The sequence below is a fragment of the Planococcus citri genome, chromosome 5, assembly GCF_950023065.1.
Source record: "Planococcus citri chromosome 5, ihPlaCitr1.1, whole genome shotgun sequence".
NCBI lineage: Eukaryota > Metazoa > Arthropoda > Insecta > Hemiptera > Pseudococcidae > Planococcus > Planococcus citri.
The window spans coordinates 39,342,001-39,361,502 of NC_088681.1; the positions used below are offsets into that span (position 1 = coordinate 39,342,001).

The following is a 19,502-nucleotide window of genomic DNA, read 5'->3' on the forward strand; positions in this document are numbered from 1 at the left end:
AATGGGTAAAAACTTGCTTTTTTGGCCAAAATTCTCAGAAAAAAATTTATTTTTTGCTAAAATTTATAAAAAGTCTATTTTTTTCCCGAAAAGGTCAAAGGATTGTTTTTTTTTGTCAGTATGGACAAAAATTGTCTGTTTTTGCCAAAATGGCCAAAAAATTGTTTTTTTTTCTTTAATGGTCAAAGTGTATCATTTTTTTCGCCAAAATTGCCAAAAAAGACATTTTTTAGCCAAAATTTTCAAAAAAGCTATTTTTTGCCGAAATTTACCAAAAAATGTATTTTTTCCAAAATGGCTAAACTTGGTTTTTTTGGTCAAAGAAGACGAGAAGGTCGAAGAACTGTTTTTTTACTTTTTTTTAATGGGTATAATTTAATTCGTCTTTTGTATTCAAAATTGCTTAAAAAGTCTTTTTTCACCAAAAATTGACAAAAAGTCTTGTTTTTTGCCAAAAATGCCAAAAAGTTGTCTTTTTTTGTATTTTTTGCCAATATTTCCAAAGAAGGTATTTTTACCAAAAATTGTCAAAGAAGAGATTTCGTGCCAAAATTGACCAAAAATCCGTTTTTTTTCAAAATTGTTAAAATTTGTCTTTTTTTGCCAAAAATGCCGAAGATTTTTTTATTTTCCAGAATATAGGTAAGTAATCGCATTTTTTTGCCAAAATTGCCAGAAAAGACTTTTTTTTGTTGCCAAAATTGACTAAAATTCTTGTTTTTTGCCAAAAATGCCGAAGATTGTTTTTATTTTCCAGAATATACAATAATCTCCTATTTCTGTCAAAATTGCCAAAAAAGACCTTTTTTTTGCCAAAATTGACAAAAAAGCCATGTTCTTTTTTTCAAAATTGTCAAAAAAATATGTTTTAGCTAAAATGAGCAAACATTTTTTATTTTTGCCTAAATTACAAAAAAAAAGACTTTTCTGCCAAAATTTACAAACAGTTTGTTTCATCAAAAAATGCCCTGAAATCTCGAAATTTGCAACTTGGGCTACTTCAACTGTAGAATTGATCATTTTTTGACTACCTACCAATGTTCAAAAATGAATTGATAACCTGGATAATTTTTTTATTACATCCATTTGAATTCCAAACCGATGGAGCTCATTATCGAATCTCATATCTATAGAAATCTTTAGCAATCTTACGAATATATTTAAAAATGCTCCCACCAGTTTGTAGATATGCTTTTAGTAAAATCCAGGTATCCGATTGTCGATAATAACCGCAGGCAAACGGGTTGAATAACAATTGGGCGAATTCGCACGACTCTTCAGACAGTCGTCGGGTTAACAACAATAATTATAGGAAATTTATCGCGAAAGGTTCATCGCATGGAAGAGTATACGGGTGCTGTATACCTTATTCGAAAAGTGTGGTATCTCGTTAATCGGCTGCTTGCCTTCCTGGAACAGGTACACGTGTTTGGCGCCCGAACAGGGACACTGACCTTGAAAGGTTAATTCGCTTAATAAACTCGACAGAGACGTTGCATCTTTTTTCGAACCTGTACTCTTTAAGTATTGCTAATGTACCTATGTATATCATATATGCTTGGTTAATTTCGATGCTTATACTATTCCTACATAAAGATGGACAGACTAACGTAGGCATACACAGTAATTAGCTAGAAGTCCCATATAACCAGAGAGAATGGGGGCGGGGGCCAATGTAACCACAAATTGAGATGGCGGTAGAGCTGCAAAAACTTATCTGTTAAAGAGAAAGTACATAGTACGAGTACATACTGTGGCTAGGTTTATTGGTATAATAAAAAAAAATTACACCGGATCGTAAAGAGCCCGGAAGTTTGCATCTTTGATGCAGACGAGAAATTATAGTCGTCATAAATCACCGTGTAATTGACCAAGTCTACTAGATTTGGTATGTAGATGTTGATGTACTCGGTACGAGTTTCGTGTACGATGCACGATGCAATAGGCTGCACAATAATGAGACTAAAGATCGCGTCTCGTGCAAAGAAGGGGTGAAAATGTCAGATGTGTTCGTTAGCAAAAATACCAAACCAACGGCTTTTTAAACTGCCATAGACATAGACAAACGTCTGTTTTGTTCGTGTTTATTTGTGTGAATTCGTCTAGTCGATACTTAAGCACTCTCTTGTCTGCCTTGTTTAGAAAAGCACATGTTGTTGTAGACGATGTTGTTGTCGCTGACACCGCCGCCATCTTTCTCCTTGCCCCCAGTCACCTAATACACGCGAAATTAAAAATTCACCAATACGATGGAGTAGACTAGTTTTGTATATTTATTTTGTACGACGACGAGTACAAAGCCACGTGTACCTCCACGTACACTATACATGTCTGAAAAACAAAAATACCAAACTACCATTTTTGTTAAAGTGATAACGGCCGGGGCTGGGAAACGAATTACACCGAATTGTTAAATGAAATCTATAATTAAATTCATGCGGTGTTACTGTCAAAGAAATTCCGGTCCTCTGTGCTCGTCCCCTTCGCAAATGTTGAAATTTGAGAAATGTTTGAAATAGTGTAAACTTGGACGTATTCGATATAAATTAACTTTTCGTTTCAACGTTGTAGTACGTTGATAAGTGTACGATGAAGTTGACAGGGGTGGTGGTGGTTTTTTTTTCTTACGTGATGTATTTTTCACAAGTGAGAATACGTATACGAGTGCCTCTTCCTTCCATCGGTATAGGTATGAGCTCTTGAAGGCGATTTTTTTCCTATGCCCGTATTCTACTTCTCGCACTATTCGCTATATACCGACACGTGTATAGCCTTTATGACCCGCAATACCTCTCCTCGCGGTCATAAATAAACACGCACATAACCGTTTTGATGTAGACTTAATGGCGCATATACGAGCATTAGGAATTTTTCCATCGACAGGGTCGCTCGGTTGCTCCTTGATAAGGTAGTTTATATGTATTTCTTGCAGACAATTTAGCCGTATGGTTTTCCGGAACTGATATAGCGCACTTATTTTCCAGCCTTTGATATTTTTCTTTTTCACGTTGTACAAGAAGAAGAAGAAGTTTTTATAAGGAGGAAAATCTTACAACGAACACTTTCATCTGTTGATACACGTTCTTGCGAAATGTGTATTCAATTTCTTAACTTTATGTTTCTATGAAAGTTCACTTTCTGCGAGCCCGTGGTCTATTTTTTATTTATTTTTTTCAGGAGAGTATCCCAATCGACTAAAAAATTTATGAAGTAGGGTAAAATTGAAAAAATGCACTGTGGAGCAAAATTTTAACTGCTGATATATGTATTATCTCATTTTTTAAATACTCGAAGATTGAAATTTGATTAATTTCTTGTGAGGCCATTAAATTTTCATCTGAAAGAGGTAATTGGGTGAAGAAATCTCGTTCATATCATGTTTTTAGCCTCACAAAATTGAATACTTTGTGGTCGTTTTTGAGCTTTCGATTGGTTTTTGGATTTTGCGGTTCTGAAAAATTCAATTAAAAACTCTTAAATAAAATTCAACTCCTTCAAATTAGCCGTTTTTGTAACCCTTCCAATCGATCTAGGCGCAAGTTCTCAGTATCGTCATTTTATGGAATAATATGTATCCAACTTGAATGAAAAATTCATCTTTTACGGATCAAGAAGAGCTCTACAATTTTTTTTTTGAAGAAATGGAAAATCAGAAAATCTTAGTGAAAGCTTTAGATCTTGAGTGTGTAGTGAACGCCAACAATTGACTAGAGAGGTCAAAAATGAAGTTCACAAGTAATTCAAATTCCTTATTAAATGAACCTTTGAATTTTGAATTTCAAAAATGGAAATTGAAATTCATCACGTAAAACGAAGCATTTTATAAGTAATTTCACGCTCCAAATTTGAAGATTTAGACTCAGATGTTTTAAAAATGGACAAATCAAAACTGAAATTTTACAGAATGAAAGTCTAAATTTATGGCCGGGGGGGGGGGTAAGGTTAAGACATTTTTAGCTATCTAAATACATAAAAATATGTTGAAATGCGATTTGGAATTTTTTTCATGTACAAATATTTTCGGATTTTGGACAATTATTTTTATGCTGTTTTAATTAATTTTTGTCTTTGTTGAGTTGTCATGATTTTTTTTTCGCATTTCAAGTATTTTATGCAATTTTCATTCGCTTTTCTATGCCTTATTGCCAACTACTCCATATTTTAAGTAGTTTTCATTTAATTTTCTACACATTTTTTGAATGTTGAACGATTTTTGGATATTTTACCTAATTAATTTTTACTTTTTTGTTTGCTATTTTTTGTCAATTTGTGATATTTTTTTTGTTAGAAATATTCCAGAATTTTTAATAGGGCAATTTTTTACACGATTTTTGCAGTTTTTTTTATTGAATTTAATGCTTTATGTGGTGTGTGTTTCTTTTTCCTTCCAACTAAAATTCGCCATAATTACGTTTGTACATTTTAAATAATTTTCATGATATATTTTGAGCAAATTTGGCGGTTATTTGTAAAATTTTAATGATATTTTATCAGCTTTGATTTTGGACTATATTTTCATGTTATTCAAACAATAGTTTTTGGGGTGTTTTATGCAATTTTTAAAGTATTTTATCCGCATTAGTTGGGTTTTCGTTTTTGATTTACTTTCACACCAATTTTTTAATTGTAGAACGATCCTGTGCATTTGCTCAAAGATTTTGCATTTTTCATCGATAATTTGAAGCTGAGTATGGTGAACTACGTATCATATTCAAGAAACTGTTCTTTTTCCTTTCATCTTGAGGAACTCCTTGAGAAATAGAAGAGGGATTGGGAGGTAAAAATGGGAAAAAAATTTCTAAATATTGAGAACGCATTTGTGGACGTTTCAATAGTCCTATTCAATGAACTTTTTCGTAAATCAAGACGTGAGTTTCAAGAAATCGTGGTTTTGTGACGCTAAAATACGCGCCTTGGTACTCATTGAATTTGAATTTCGATTACTACGTATAGTAGAGTAAGCAGACATACGTAGGTACTGGTACAAAAAGACGACAGATTTTGTCAACTTTTATGTGCATGACCTTTAAATCATCGCAGTAGCTGGTAAAATAGTAGAAAACATCAACTGAATGGCCGGGTAAAGGAATAGGAAAGGGGTAAGTGGAGACGAGTACTCGATGGTGTTTATGAATTATACGATCGCTTATGAAAAGAAATTACAGCCGAAATCTGATTGTAAGTCGTATGCACAGAATTCATTATCGAAATGAAAGCCCAACCAAGCCGGCCGGTTTTTAAAACCATGAATAGAATTCCATTTCCGTTTATTCGACTCGTTGCAGGAACCGCTTCTATGCAAAATTTTCATCTCACGTGCAGTTTTTCGGTTGCGAAAATGACAAGGAAAAAAAATGGTGCATAATGTTACGTGGTATATTTTTCAAGTTTCAAACCCGAACTCGGAATTCGAGCCAGAGCCACAAAAACAAGCAAAATGCTCGCAAGAGGAGGTAGATTTTTATGAGTCATTTTTTTAATCGGTTTCGGATGAGTGGTTTTTTTTTGGAATCCGGTTCTGTATACTAGTTTTATGCATGTCTGCTGTGCTGTATACGGTACGATATGCATATCGAGACAACGTTTATTTTAAGAGTTTGGTCGACGTACTATACGTATGTATACGTGTAATTAACGTGCGGTTTTTCGAGGAGGTCTAATTTGGCGAGTGCGCTTTTCGACCTCGTGTACACGAGATAAAAATTTTTACAACGTGTTCGTACACATCGAATAAACATCGAGGAGGTAAAAAATGGAACCTATATGTATCTGGGTGTACAAATATACATGCTCTCTTATTTGAATTGTAAATTAATACGCTGTACAGTGAGTCAATGCACGCCTACGTTATTATTACCATTAGGTATAGTACAAGTACATTTACGAGGTCTGACTCTGACTGTCTTTTAATAAAGTGGGCACTGGGAGTGTTTAATTCACCACACGTGGTCAATACTTGTCCCTTTTTGAACGCATTAATTGATCTCTGAAGCGAAACGTGCCGCATAAGGTACCTACGTACATTGAAAGCTCACTCTGTCTGGCCGAAAAATTATATCAACTAGTAATTTTGTTTTGATTGTGGCCTGTGGTCGTCATCGTGTGCATCCGCTGTAATTTATTTAATTCTATACATCGGTTCGGATTGATTTTCTATACACTGTGGTGTGTTTTTAATAGACCTGTCTGCACGCGCCGACTATCGACAGCGAAAACAAACATAACGAGTAATCAAATGCTGCGGTGAATTCTTTTATTAATATAAGGTATATTTTGATTTTCTTTTGCAGATACGATAGGACGAATTGACACCGAAAATGGCCCCAGTAGTGTACACCGACGATGATAATAGAATGGATCAAAAAGAGCTCTATTTCGAAGCATCGGTCCTGCATAGGATACCAGCTGAATTATTAGTTCAGTCGTCGTCTTCCACACCTTACTGCCAATCATTTCCTAATGGTGAGTTTTTTTGTATACCTTATAAGTTATGATTGACTCTAATGTAAACGAATCCGTATAACCATACACGGACGTCGGACACGCGAGGTTACTGAAATTTTCGCCTTTTAATCGTATGGCTGTGTTGGTTGTTATAGTTTGCGAGGAAATTTTTTTAATTGTATTATTGATATTCGATGAAGCGAGTAATTAGTTTGTTTTCATTATGGGTAGTCGATAATCGTAGCTATCGATAATTACGAATACGAATTCATATACGAGGTAGCAGTTGGGTTTTTAAATTACCTTGCTGTACGAAATATATGTTCGTAAATTTGTATACTATCCTTGTATTACGACTACTACACGGTATGACTGGAAAATAGTTCGTTGATTGAGACCAAAGATACGGGACGATCGATAATTAACAACTCCTCCCTTCTGTTTATAATTACCGTAGAAGACGACTATCTAAGGTGGAGTTTTTTTGATGAAAATTATGACTATACAAGTGGGATCGTAATTACCCCGGTAATTACATACTCTGAGGTAGGATAGTAAATTTTTTGTTTGCGTTGGAGTCATTCAATTTTTTTTGTGATTCTTTTTTCTTCTCAAGATGAACTAAATTCAGCCGTAATCTGTGTGATTGGAATGAAATGATATTTATCGATGGTTAGAATTATCATAGGGTTGGTTGAATCGGTAAATTATAAAGTGTTTACCAAAATTACAGATTTTATGGTATTTTGCGGTCATTACCGACAGAACTTTGTACGTGTCAGTTCAGGTTAGGTTCAATATAAAACGGTTTCAAAAACATACGGTTTCTCCCAGTAAACGTAATTACGGCAACTCATGCAAATTACCAGTAACTTGTCATAATTACCGGTAATTTACCGTATTTATTGATAATTTACCATCGTTACACCTTCAATGGCTACAACCTTGCAGGTAATTTATTGTACCGTACCAGTAACTCACCGTATGTGTTGGTAATTTACCATAATTACCTGTAATTTACCATAATTACCTGTAATTTACCATAATTACCTGTAATTTACCATAATTACCTGTAATTTACCATAATTACTTGCAATTTACCATAATTACCTGTCATAATTACTTGTAATTTACCATAATTACCTGTAATTTACCGTAATTTTTGGTAATTTACCATCATTTCTGGTAATTTACCACTCAACCACTGAAAGCTCTAGACGAATACCTGCCAGGTATAGGAGCAGGTAATAAGTACATATAGCGAAGGCCGAATTTTGGTTTTATGTAAGGGTCCTAAATTTGGAAAATGAGGTCTCAAAATCATTACTTTTGGAAACATTTTTTTTTTCAAAATTATATTTTTACCTCAAGTTGAAAATTTAAACCGATTTAGATCCATTAGGGCCGAGACATGCCCCAAAACCAATTTTATGGGATTTTTCGACCCCTCAATTTTTTAATCGTTATTTAAATATTTGTCTCAAAAATTAAAATTTTCGAGTTTTGAAAATCTTGGATGCTCGAGCGACCAGCCCGAGCGAAACGAGAGCACGATCCGGCGTTGGGTTCACGAAGTGGCTCAGGGGGCGGAGCCTTTTAGAAACATATCTTTTTCCCTTTTGTTGCCAAAAAGTGTAATTTTTTTACTAAAAATTGTTGAAAAGTCTCACTTTTACGTCCAAAATTGCTAAAAAGATTTGAAAGTCTGACTTTTTTTTATAAAAATTACTAAAAATCTCGTTTCCAGTCAAACATTTTGAAAAATTGTCGCATTTCTGCAAAAAGTCCCAAGTAGGCGCATTTTTTTCCAAAAATTGTCAAAGTTTTGTTTTTTGCCAAAAAAAAAATTATCAAAACTGCTTACTTTTTTGCCAATTTCTTGGCATTTTTTTTGAGTGGATTGTATGAAGAAGAGAAAATGACTAAATCGAGTCTTCCCCTTGCGAAATTTACTGATTAGTGATTACGATTTTATTCGTCGTCCTTCATCGGATATTTTTTTCTCGCCGTGATTTTTTCTTATTATTTAGGTAGATATTTTCCTATCCGATTCAATAATAAGATCGTCGAATTTGTCGTTAATTTAAAATTCAATTTGCGAAGATACGACAACAACTGTGAAACCGTTCACGTTATAATTCGTTGCACAATGAAACGGATATATTAATTTGCAAAATGAATACATCGGTCAACTGTGGCTAATATACGAGTATGGAAAAACACATTTACTCGATGGTAATTTCTTCTTATGCTAGACTGTGGTCAGTGTGGTCAGTCTAAGACTCTGCGTAATACATACATCCAATAATAGATTTTCCTAATCAGCAAATTCTTCAAATACTCAGCTGCGTGAATTTTCAGAATCATTTTGTGCGTAGAAAGACGACGACTTAGCGGCGATACTTTGATAAGCTGCAGTATTCTACGCCTAGTACTCGTATGATCCTTTCAGTGAAATTTTATTATGGAGTACTTGTGCTTCGCGAAATTCTTATTCTTAGAAGCGTATAAGACCATAGACCGCTTTGGCCTTTTACACAAACTCGTGTATTGATCTTAATTCGCATTGCAAATGAATATTTTTCGCGCTGTTTAAAAGGTACAGCGTTTATGTGATCTCGATGGTGCAACAATTTCAACAATAGAAATGCAAATTTCGTCTACAGATTTTTATCTCGGGTTTTTTATTTTCGTTCGCTAGCCGGATGTTACCTTAGCTGTAGGTACGTTGGTACGTTTTATGCTGATCGATGTAACTTGTTTTGTTGGAAATTTTAATAAAACTACGAGTCGGGAGTACGCGAATGTGTACTATCTATTCGTGATAAGAATCGTCTCGAAATGTTTATTTGTCAGTATTTTTACTCGAGAGCACGTAAACAAGATCGATACGAGATTTGCTCATTTGAGAGAGACAGAGAGGGAGAGAGAATTTTGAGGTGGTTGCAACTTGCAAGAGGTCACCTTGTGTAAGAGTTGAGCGTGTGTCGTATTTTTTATTACCGAGGGATTGATGAATTTCGCGGAGTTTATTTTCAAAATGATCGTGATCCAAAATGCGTTTACGATATTTTTAGAAAAATTAGTGATTTTTTGCTGAACACTTTTGAAATTCCTTCGAAATGAGAATTCATTTCGAGCGGTAATTTTTATACTTCTACAATGCGATTTCAAATGACATTTATAAAATTTTACAACGGTCAATCCCACGTTCTTCTTTTCAACTTGTACGATAAATTACTACAGCAATTATTACGCTTCTACCGATATAAATACCCTGAAATGAAAATATCTTAAGTGCAAGTCGCTTTATCATTATACGAATTAAAAATTTAACGACTCGGTATCGTTCGTTTTAATTAATAAAATTTAATCCATTTTCGTCGTTAAAACCAAAAATTCGTGAAAAATGAAAATCCACGTTTATTATCTAGAGCTTAATTTAAAAACCCTTTTCGAATAAAGGAACGCAACTTCGAGGGAAAAAAATTGGCAGGTACTATATTGAATTGTGAAAAAAAAGTACGAAGCTGAAATGAAATTAGGAAATTTGATCAGACTGCTCAACTTTCAAAATTTAATGAACTTTTTGAAAAGATAATCTCATCGTCAAAAATATGTATTTTCAGATGGAGAAAAGATGATAAAAGCCGAACGTAATCAGACTTTTTTTCCCTTCGTTGAAAAAAAAGCAAATTGAAAATATCGATTAAAATTTTTCGCACAGAATACTCGCGTATAAGAGAAGGCCGAGAAGGAGATGAGGTAAGGGTGAAAAAATGCTCGTGTGTGACTCAACCGGTAAATTAACGATTTACGGTGCCGACTGCGACTATTACAACATTTAAATCAGCATCGTCGTATGTACAAAATGACTCGATAAAAAAATTCCAACGACGAACGTGCCTGATTTATGTGAAAAGAAAAATTACGAACGTATTGCGATAGAACTCTACGACTACGACGACGATGCTCCGCGTGTTTGTGCGTATGGTGGTATGATGCATGTTCATTGTCGCATAATGAAAAATTTTGCTTTTATAAATATGTAATTTTTTTTTGTTTTGTTTATCGAAACGGGAAGAGAGTTGAAAAGGCGAGTCGTATTAATAAGTCACTAACCTTTAAACTCAGATACGCGAATTTAATCTTTGAAATGTACTGCGTTGAGTGAATAAAGAAAAGAAAAATATAAAGTCACGATACCGAAATTATTATAAATGTAGCATTATCAGCATTAAACCGAAACTATAAATAAACTTCGCGATAGAAAATATTCGATGCGAAGGTAGAGAGGTACGTTACACATGTACGAAATACGAATAAGACATGGATGTTGAAAAGAGACAGCACGCGTGGCAACAGTAAAGTTCTATTTTCAGAATGAAGGTAAAAAAAAGTATTCTTGAAATTAGAAAACTTTTTTTCTTCTAAATTTCGAGGAAAATGATAGAATCATTTATCAAACATTGCAGTATTTCTTCACTATACTTTAAAAATCGGAATGTTGCTCACATTTTAAAATAAATTTTGAATTTTTTAAAAAATGGGGAGCTGAAGAGGCGCTGATAGGAGTGTCTCAGAAAACTTTACAAATGACTTATCCCTCGTTATTTTCGATTTTTTGTATTTTTTACCGCATCTGAAGGTCACTGATTAGGGGAGAAGAGCGGAAGGATCGGAGGGAAAAGATGAGCCAGTTTTTGAACTCAGTGCCTTCAACTTGGTAACAATTTTAGAATTTTTATGAATTTTGGTTAAAACTGATGTTTTTTTGTGCCTTTTCCACGCCAAAGCACAGAGGCCATTTTTAAAATTAGGTCCTCAAAAAGTTGTTATGAACTTGATTTTTTATCTGTGAAATTGTCAAGGTCTCATTTCCTACCAAAAATCGCAAAAAACCTTGTTTCTTGACAAAAAATTGCTAAAATTGTGGTTTTTTTTTGCAAAAAAATTTACTGTTTTCCCAAAATGACTCAAAACTTTCACTTTTTGTCAGAAATTGCCAAAAAAAAACATACTTTTTGCTAAAATGAACAAAATCTTTCGTTTTGTCAAAACTTCAAAAAAAAATAAATAATTTGCTTTTCTGCCGAAAATTGTCAAAAAATTGCAAAAAAGTCTCGCTTTTCATCAAAAATAACAAAGAGCCTCGTTTTTTGTCAGAATTGCCCAGAAGTCTCGTTTCTTGTCACAAATTGCTAAAAATTGTTGCTGTCTTGCAAAAATTTCCAAAAAGTCTCTCTTGAAGCAAAATTTCAATTTTTGCCAAAAAATTGCCATAACGATGAAGATATTGTGACCCCCCCCCTCCGCCCACAAATCCAAAAATAAACATATTGAAAATCATCGCTGAAGCGAAACATCGTGTTTTACTTTTGCAAAATTTTTACACCCTAAAGTTTTAAAAGTGTTTGCTAAATGTTCTATCAGGATAAGAGTTGATTATAATTTCAAAAATAAATTAATAAAAAAATTGAACTAGTAAAGGTATTTTTGATCCCTCTTCCCCCAAAAAATGTTAGTATTTTGGAAGATGTTGGAAAATCGAAAAATTGGCGTTTGAAATTTTGATGCTTTTCCCTCAAAAAAAGAAATGTTGAAGACTTTTAAAAATGATTCGTGCTTTTTCATTCTGACATTTTGCCAAGACATCGACACTTCAGCAATTTTCTCATATTTTTCATTAGGTGTTGGGTGGGAAAGGGGGGCTTGGCATCGAATGTTTCGCATCTTCTATGATGTAAATGTAGAAATGTGGTTCTCAAACATATGTCATGTCATTTTTATTTAGGGGTTTCTATGGTTTTGAGTTTTGTAAATTTCTATTTTCGTTTTTTAGATCTTCTGTGTTTTTTTTTTTCAAGTCTGAAAAGAGAATCAAACGTTTAACCAGTTTTGAGATATAACTTATGAGTTTTCAAATCTTGGCATTTTCGCATGAAACTGGCCAATGCATACAACGAAATTTCAGGTGCTGAATCGCATTTTCAGGTTTTTGGTAAATTTTTGAAAATTCAGATTTAATACGTTACAATATATGTAAAAAAATTCAAAATTTTATCAAAACAGAGATAGAAAGTTCAAAAGTGGTTTATGACTCATTTTTGACTTCTCGAATCTATTCGTGAAGGTTTTAAGTGTTTCTGATCAAGTTTCCAGTTAAGATTTTTTGATTTCATTAAAAAAGACCTAAATTGATAATGAACCTTCAAATTTCCAAAATTTCGTCAAAAATTGATGTAGATAAGTATGGTACAAAACTTTTCCAAATGAAAATCGATTTAATATACCTAAAACAGAAAGTAGATTGAGGGGAATGGAAACAGGACGAAATTTAGGCATAATACTTCATTTATATCCTCCTCTCTCCTCTCTGCCATATCTCCTAGTCCATGGCATCTTACGTAAAATCTATAGCGTATTCGTAAGAGAGCGCGTCTCATCATCTCGATAAAACAAACCAAACCACAATCGTACGACGATCATTAATCACCTCTGTTGATATGGCAGCGAAGAGAAGCGAGATGAGGCCGAAATTTCAGTACTTCTCCGCATTGTGTAGGTACAGTTAGGCTACAGTATACACATTTCAAACATCAGCGTGGGAAGTGGCAACAATAAAGCTAGAATAATTTATTAATTAACGCACAGTATTCGCCCGTTGAGACCTTCAGGCAAAGGCAAAAGCACGCTAAATAGCTTGGCCATCGTGTAGCCTAGTCGGCCTAACCATCACGTACCAGAGTAGGTACATGTAATCAATACACGGTCATTTCGCAGTTATCTTAATCCCTTCGGTGGTGCAGGATTTCGGGAATGGTCAAAATTCTCATTTTTTTGCTGCCCAGCCAGCGTTATTTTGTGGTCTACTGTGCGATGGATCACATGGTGTGATAAATAATTCAGGCTGCGAGAGACGCACGACGCCAAAAAAGTATTACAATCCGGATAAAAAATGATACTCGGAATTACCTACGTGCTTGGCACGTATTTCTTTGGGAAAAAAGCTGTCGACGCGGTGATATGAAGGGGGAGCTCTCTTCTAGAAAGACGGAAAAAGTCGGCCAAATAGCTCGTACAAGTGTGCGTACGTACGTACTACGTAGTACATGACGACTACATCCGTGTAAATGATCTTAAGCAATGAGTACGACACGACGACGACGCGGGCGCGGGCGCGGGCGTAAAACGTACACATACAAATAACTGTACAGAGAAGAGAGAAGCTCCTCCAGCGAACTCGCAAGTGTCCCGCTTTTCGCACGGACACCTCTGCTAGTATTCCTCGTTGAGAACTAAGCTACACGTGCAGCCACGTGCATTATCGACAATTTAAAAGGCAACGGTAAACGTTGAAAGTTGAAAGAGAGAGAGACAGAGAGTGAAAACTCACACAGCTACACGGCGGCGAGGAAAAAGCCCTATACCCTACCCGGCCACAGAGTATAGGAAATAACACGCCAGCTAACTTACGAAAACCGAATTTGTTCTTCACGCTCGACGATCCTCTCTTGCTATACCTAGTATAGTTGCCTATACTTCGAGAACGACTTCCCGAGTATTATTCCTCGTGTTTTTCTTTCACTTCACAATTTCACTCCGGCGTGCATTAATTTCGCGTTTACTCGCTGTGGAAAAATACATAGTAGTACACAGCCTCCGAGAATTTTCCTACTACCCCTTCCGCCATCGCTGATTTTTTCCTCCTATTACTTGGCTCATTTTTTTCGGCTGTATGCTCTGTCGCGTCTTGTTTACTGAACCCAAGCCCGAGTCTCCATTAACCAATTTTTTTTTCTTATTTGGCTGGCAAACAGGTGAAAATTCAATTTCGATTTAAATTATGTACTTACTTTAGGTAAACGTTGACGTCGAGTTGCCAAGCCGAGATGCCTTTTTAGTATTTATGATATTCTAATTTTCTTAATTTACTTTTTTCCAAGTCGAGAATAAATTGGAAAATTTCTCGTAGCGATGTTAGTAATATTTTTTCGGTAGCCGTGGATTTGAGAATGGACGAAATACTGAAAGGCTGTTTACAGAGCTTGGTGTTTTTTCCAAAGGATTTTTCAAGAATTTGATTTTGAAATTGAATTTATTTCATTGTGCAAGTCTTCGAAAAAATTGAGTTTATTAGTACAATTCTGAGAGGATTTTAGATGATTTTTAAAAACATGTTGAATAGATTTTTGTACGATTTTCGATAAATTTTTGAACTTGTATCGAGGAATTTTCCATTTTTAAATAGCTTTTTGTAGGATTTTTGGAGAATATTTTCTTTGTTATTTCTTAGGAGTTCTCTCAATTTAGGTAAATTTTTGTATGTTTTTCTGGTTAGGTTTCCATTTGCGAGTAAATAATTTTTTTACATTTTTTCAAAAATTGTAAAAAAAATACTTGAAATTTCAATTTTAAATTTATTTTGGTACATATACAAATACATTTATGTATGTACTTGTTTTTTGTTTATAATCTCTAAACTTGTCAAGATTATATAAAGATTGAATGTGTCCCTAGATATTGACAATGGGAGGTGGGGTAAAAATCAGGAGAATGCTCTCAAATGTCTTGAAAGTGCATTTTTGAGGGGAGGATGTAAATTCTGAAAAATACACCCCATCTGAGAAATATTACGCTCAAAGTTTTGCTGAAATTTTAAAAGAAGCCTGATGAGAGTTGTATATTTTGATTTGAAGATTTTAGATCAAGACTTGATCACTACTCCTCCCCCCTCCATCCTTCACCGATTCGGAGTAGATGTCATTTTTATCGTGAATTGTCACGAAACGTGATTTTTGATCGAATTTGCTCTTCTGATATCCCACTTAGAGATATATGTATTTCAAATCTCGTAAAGATATCCGCCCCTCGATCGTGAAATCATTTTCTTCGTGCTTATGACTTTTTTTTTCAACGCACCTGGAGGTGGCGCCAGTCAAAGTGCACCGAGCACTGAGCACCTAACGTCTAAAAATTCGACAGCCACTATCTGACTTGTTTTAATCGTAGTTAATCGTAGAAAAAGGGGACATCGTATGACGAGTACGCGACCGTGATAAAGAAGATTGACAAACAGCCACGAATTGGTTACAGACACGTGGAATCGAGGTTACAACGCGACAGCAAAACCGAGATATACGTAACCGTACCGTGGACCGTCGACGTATGATTTGCTGTAAAAAATATTAATAATTTTCATTTTGTTATTTTTTATTCGCGATATTGTTTGCAAATTTTGCATCGGCACGCGCTTCCTTTTCAATCAACTTGGAAATGTTCGCTCGTCAGTCTTCAAGTCGACTGTATTTTCCGGCTTAGAGGACTCGGATCTGCGTGTTATCGGGTACAAATTGCAAAAAATAAAATGAGTGAAATTTGGAGGGCCTTCACACTTTTAAAAAATTTCACGAGTGTTGATCAAATTAAAATTTTGGAAAATTCAAAGGTCGATTTCTCATCAGAAATCAAAATTTGATCAAATTGAGATGGAAAGCTGAAAGTTGCTTCGCACCACATTTTCGACCTGCTGAATTGATTGGTGGTAGTTTTGAACTATTCTGGAACCTCCAGTAGACTCTGGATTTTTCAGTTTTTAAAATTTGTAAAAAAAATTACATATATTCAGCACTCTTGGATGAATCGTTTTCTTGACCACTTCGCGCTCTATTCGGAAACAATTTTGGATTTTTGTTCGTTCAAAATATCATTTTCAGCATGTTTTTGTGCTTCTGGAAGATTCAAAATTCTGCTGGAATCTTCAGAACGCTTTAAAAACCACAATCGATTAATTCGATAGGACCTACATAGAATGTAAACCTTTCAGATTTCTCCTTCAATTTAATTTAATTGAATTTTGATTTTTTTTCTTGAGAAAAATGGAGCAAAGATTTTTTTTAAATTCGCCAAAAATTTAAAAATGAAATCCATTGTGATGTATTTTTAGACTCTCTATCAATTATTTTTGTGCAGAGACCCAGCAATTTTTCTGTTTGTTGGGATATCCCCCTTATACATACATATGTAGGTAATTATGTACATATTTTGAAGCTTTCTCATGGGAATTCTAGGAAAATTAACCTGGCCAATTTTACTATCAACCGGACACCATGCGTAGTTCATTACCGTAGCTCGATACACCCTCCCCCTCCTCTCCTCCACCACGTGTTTTTCCTTACCCATATCTTACGCTATTTTCGAACGTCATCGTCACAACAAATCATTTTGATACCTTGACGTCGCTTTCACATTTTACGCGTATACTATATTCTTATCTTCATCCATGACACTCTTTTGAAAAACGCCGCTTCTTTTGCTGATAAAAAAAAGTAAGAAGAAGAATAGAATAGATTTCGTACGCGGAAAAACAAACTCGTGGAGACGTTACGCAATCGCTATTCAGCCCATTCTTACATGGTACCATTACTCGGAACAAATGAATGTATAGAGTTTACGTGTATAGTATTCGTTGCCGTAAGAAAGTTTACCAACTTTCACAATCCTATAGTATACGGTACGCAATCGAAGTACACGTGTAGCGACCAAAACTAACAGGTGGATAGTGTTGGGGAAGTGGCAGGAGGGGAAGGGAATTCCGAATAATTTCTGGAGCTGTTTGATGAGTCGACGTGACGTTTGCGCGTGTGTACTATGAGTAACTATGTATTATATTCTATCTATCTGTCTATCTGCTACATGTAGTACATGGCAATGTACTTTTGGCAATTTCAATAACGATGGATGGCGTCATCGTCCTAAGTATCGCGGATGGTGCGTATAAAATGCGTGTGGGATTGTTTTGGTTTTCACCGCGCTCCTCTTCCTCTTGTATCTTCTCTCGTGTTAGATGATGAAGACGGGTCAAGCGAGGAGGGTAGGTGCAGATGCGGGACACATTTGGGTGATGATAATGATGATGAGAGAAAACCAGATGATTGCGATGTTGCTTGCTGGGAGAATGAGAGCTGTGAAAATTGTTGTTATTTTAGTGTTTGGCTAATTTGCGCCGTTTTGTGGGTTTCATTTGTGGTTGTTAGTGTGCGAAAATGGGTTCGATGAAAGTAAAAGGTGATATCGTTTGAAATAGGTACTGTGGTCGAAGATGTAATTTGTTGGTCTGAAGTATCCGGAAATTATTTTTTGGAAGAAGCGAGTTATTTAATTTCATTCAAAATTTGAAAGGTATGGGATGATTAGAGGTAGTCGGAGGTTTTTGACCAAATTCAACGGAACCCTTCATTTTAAGTTGGAAGTTCCCCCAAAATATTTTTTAGAAAAAATGAGTACGAGTTCTGCTATTTTCAATTTTAAAAAATAGCCAAAAACTTGTCATAATTTTTTCGAGATTTTGGGATTGGTTGTAATTGCCTCCCTCCCTCCCTCCCTCCCTCCCACCCACCCAAAAACCTGTTTTGGGTTCAAATTGGGTTCGAGAGGGAAGGGTCTGAAATTTTTCGAAATCATTTTAGTTCAATTACTTACTTGAATAATTGTTTTGGCATTTTTTTTACAATTTTTATGGAATTTAAATGAGTGAATCGTTGCCTTTATTCCGAAGCAGCTATAAATACACTAAATTTTGAATTAAAAAATTGATGAAATGTTAATAACTCGGTGAAATCCAAAAAAAGAAACGCCATTCGTCTTTTCTTCTCGAATGCTTTTCCATTTGAAAGTAAAAAATGAAGGCAATCCGGGTCAGTAATTACCGGTAATAACGCGATAATTTCAACGTTCAGGTCTATAAAAATTTATGACGCGTTGCCTTCACACAAAAAAAGAAAGATTCTACGATAAGAAAAATTCTTTCCGTGATTTTACGATTATGGAGTTGGGTCGATTCCAAAAGAAAATCGTCTTCGAATCTTGTTTACGAATCGTTTTAGTCTTTATTTTACTCGCGTTTCAAATTTCTATCAAATTTTTTATTGTAATATCGTATAGAAATGTTAAAATAATGATACTTATAATTAAAAAGTAGAAAAAATGAGCAGAAAATATCCATAATATTTGCTCAGTTTTTCAAACAGTTGTGTTGTTTTATACGTATGCAAAAATATCGCGAAAAAATACATATACGCGTATCGACCCCTTTTTTTTAACGAAACACATGTACACATCGGACGTCTATTTCGATATCCCATTAATAACCATTAATTGGTTCAAAAATGAAACTGCGATTCTCAGCGCGACGCTTTAAAGGGTTTTAACGAGTATAGTGAATAGGGTGGTGGGTGAGGAAGGGGGTAAAGCAAGGGGTAACCTATAGCAAAACATGGTGAAAAAATTCCTCGTTGTAGTCGACTGAAGAATTTCAATTTTAAAAGCGATAATTTAATTCGGCTCGTTTGGGGTGATGGCTACAGAGGCAGGGTGAGGGGATGACGCGACGCTCGATATGGTGCTTTAGGATGACACGGAGTTCAGCCCGTCCATCCGTCCGTCCGTCCGTCCGTCCGGCTTTTCTATCTAATTTTAATACCGCCTGTTCGAGTGACATGTAGAGCTTTGGTGTGTATGTCTACGTATTTAATGTGTATTCGAGCTCCCGAATAAACGTATTTTTATTTTTTAGCCGCATTTCTGCGCGCTATAAACGCGTGTGTTTGTAAGTGCCAAAATATGATTTATTTGGCAGATACCCCGGACGTGTTAATTTTCACGAGGTACCGTCACACAAGCCACATAGCTCACCATACATATTCCAAATCAACGTCATAACCTACCTAAAGCTACTGAGAGATGATTTGAAAAATAAAATAAACTTTGAATTTTCCCCTTCAAGGATTCGTGTTCGATTTTGCTAAAAAATACTTTCGAGGATTCAACTTTCCAATGGAGGTCACTTATAAAAAGAAATGGGATAAAAGCTTCTTCTTTTCGTTTTATGAAACATTGAGCACCCAAATTGAATGCACAACTACGATCATGTCATCTTAAACTCTACACCCTCTAAGTACACCCTACCCTTCCACCTCGTATGTTTACGAAAACACTATAATTTGTTCATCACATCCTCACATAAATATAAATTTTTTGACTTGCGAGAATCTTGAAAA

The 19,502-nt window shown here is 35.0% G+C and overlaps 1 protein-coding gene across 5 annotated transcripts in view; it reads left to right on the plus strand.

Annotated features, from left to right (window-relative positions):
- The window catches only part of LOC135849387 (uncharacterized), a 96,021-nt gene that overhangs the window by 52,550 nt on the left and 23,969 nt on the right, over window positions 1-19,502 (plus strand). For all 5 annotated transcript variants that reach the window (XM_065369786.1, XM_065369785.1, XM_065369783.1 and 2 more), the window contains one exon: window positions 6,291-6,462. In XM_065369786.1, the coding sequence (XP_065225858.1) occupies window positions 6,318-6,462 (145 nt within the window). In that variant the 5' untranslated portion in view covers window positions 6,291-6,317. The remainder of the gene's footprint in view (window positions 1-6,290; window positions 6,463-19,502) is intronic.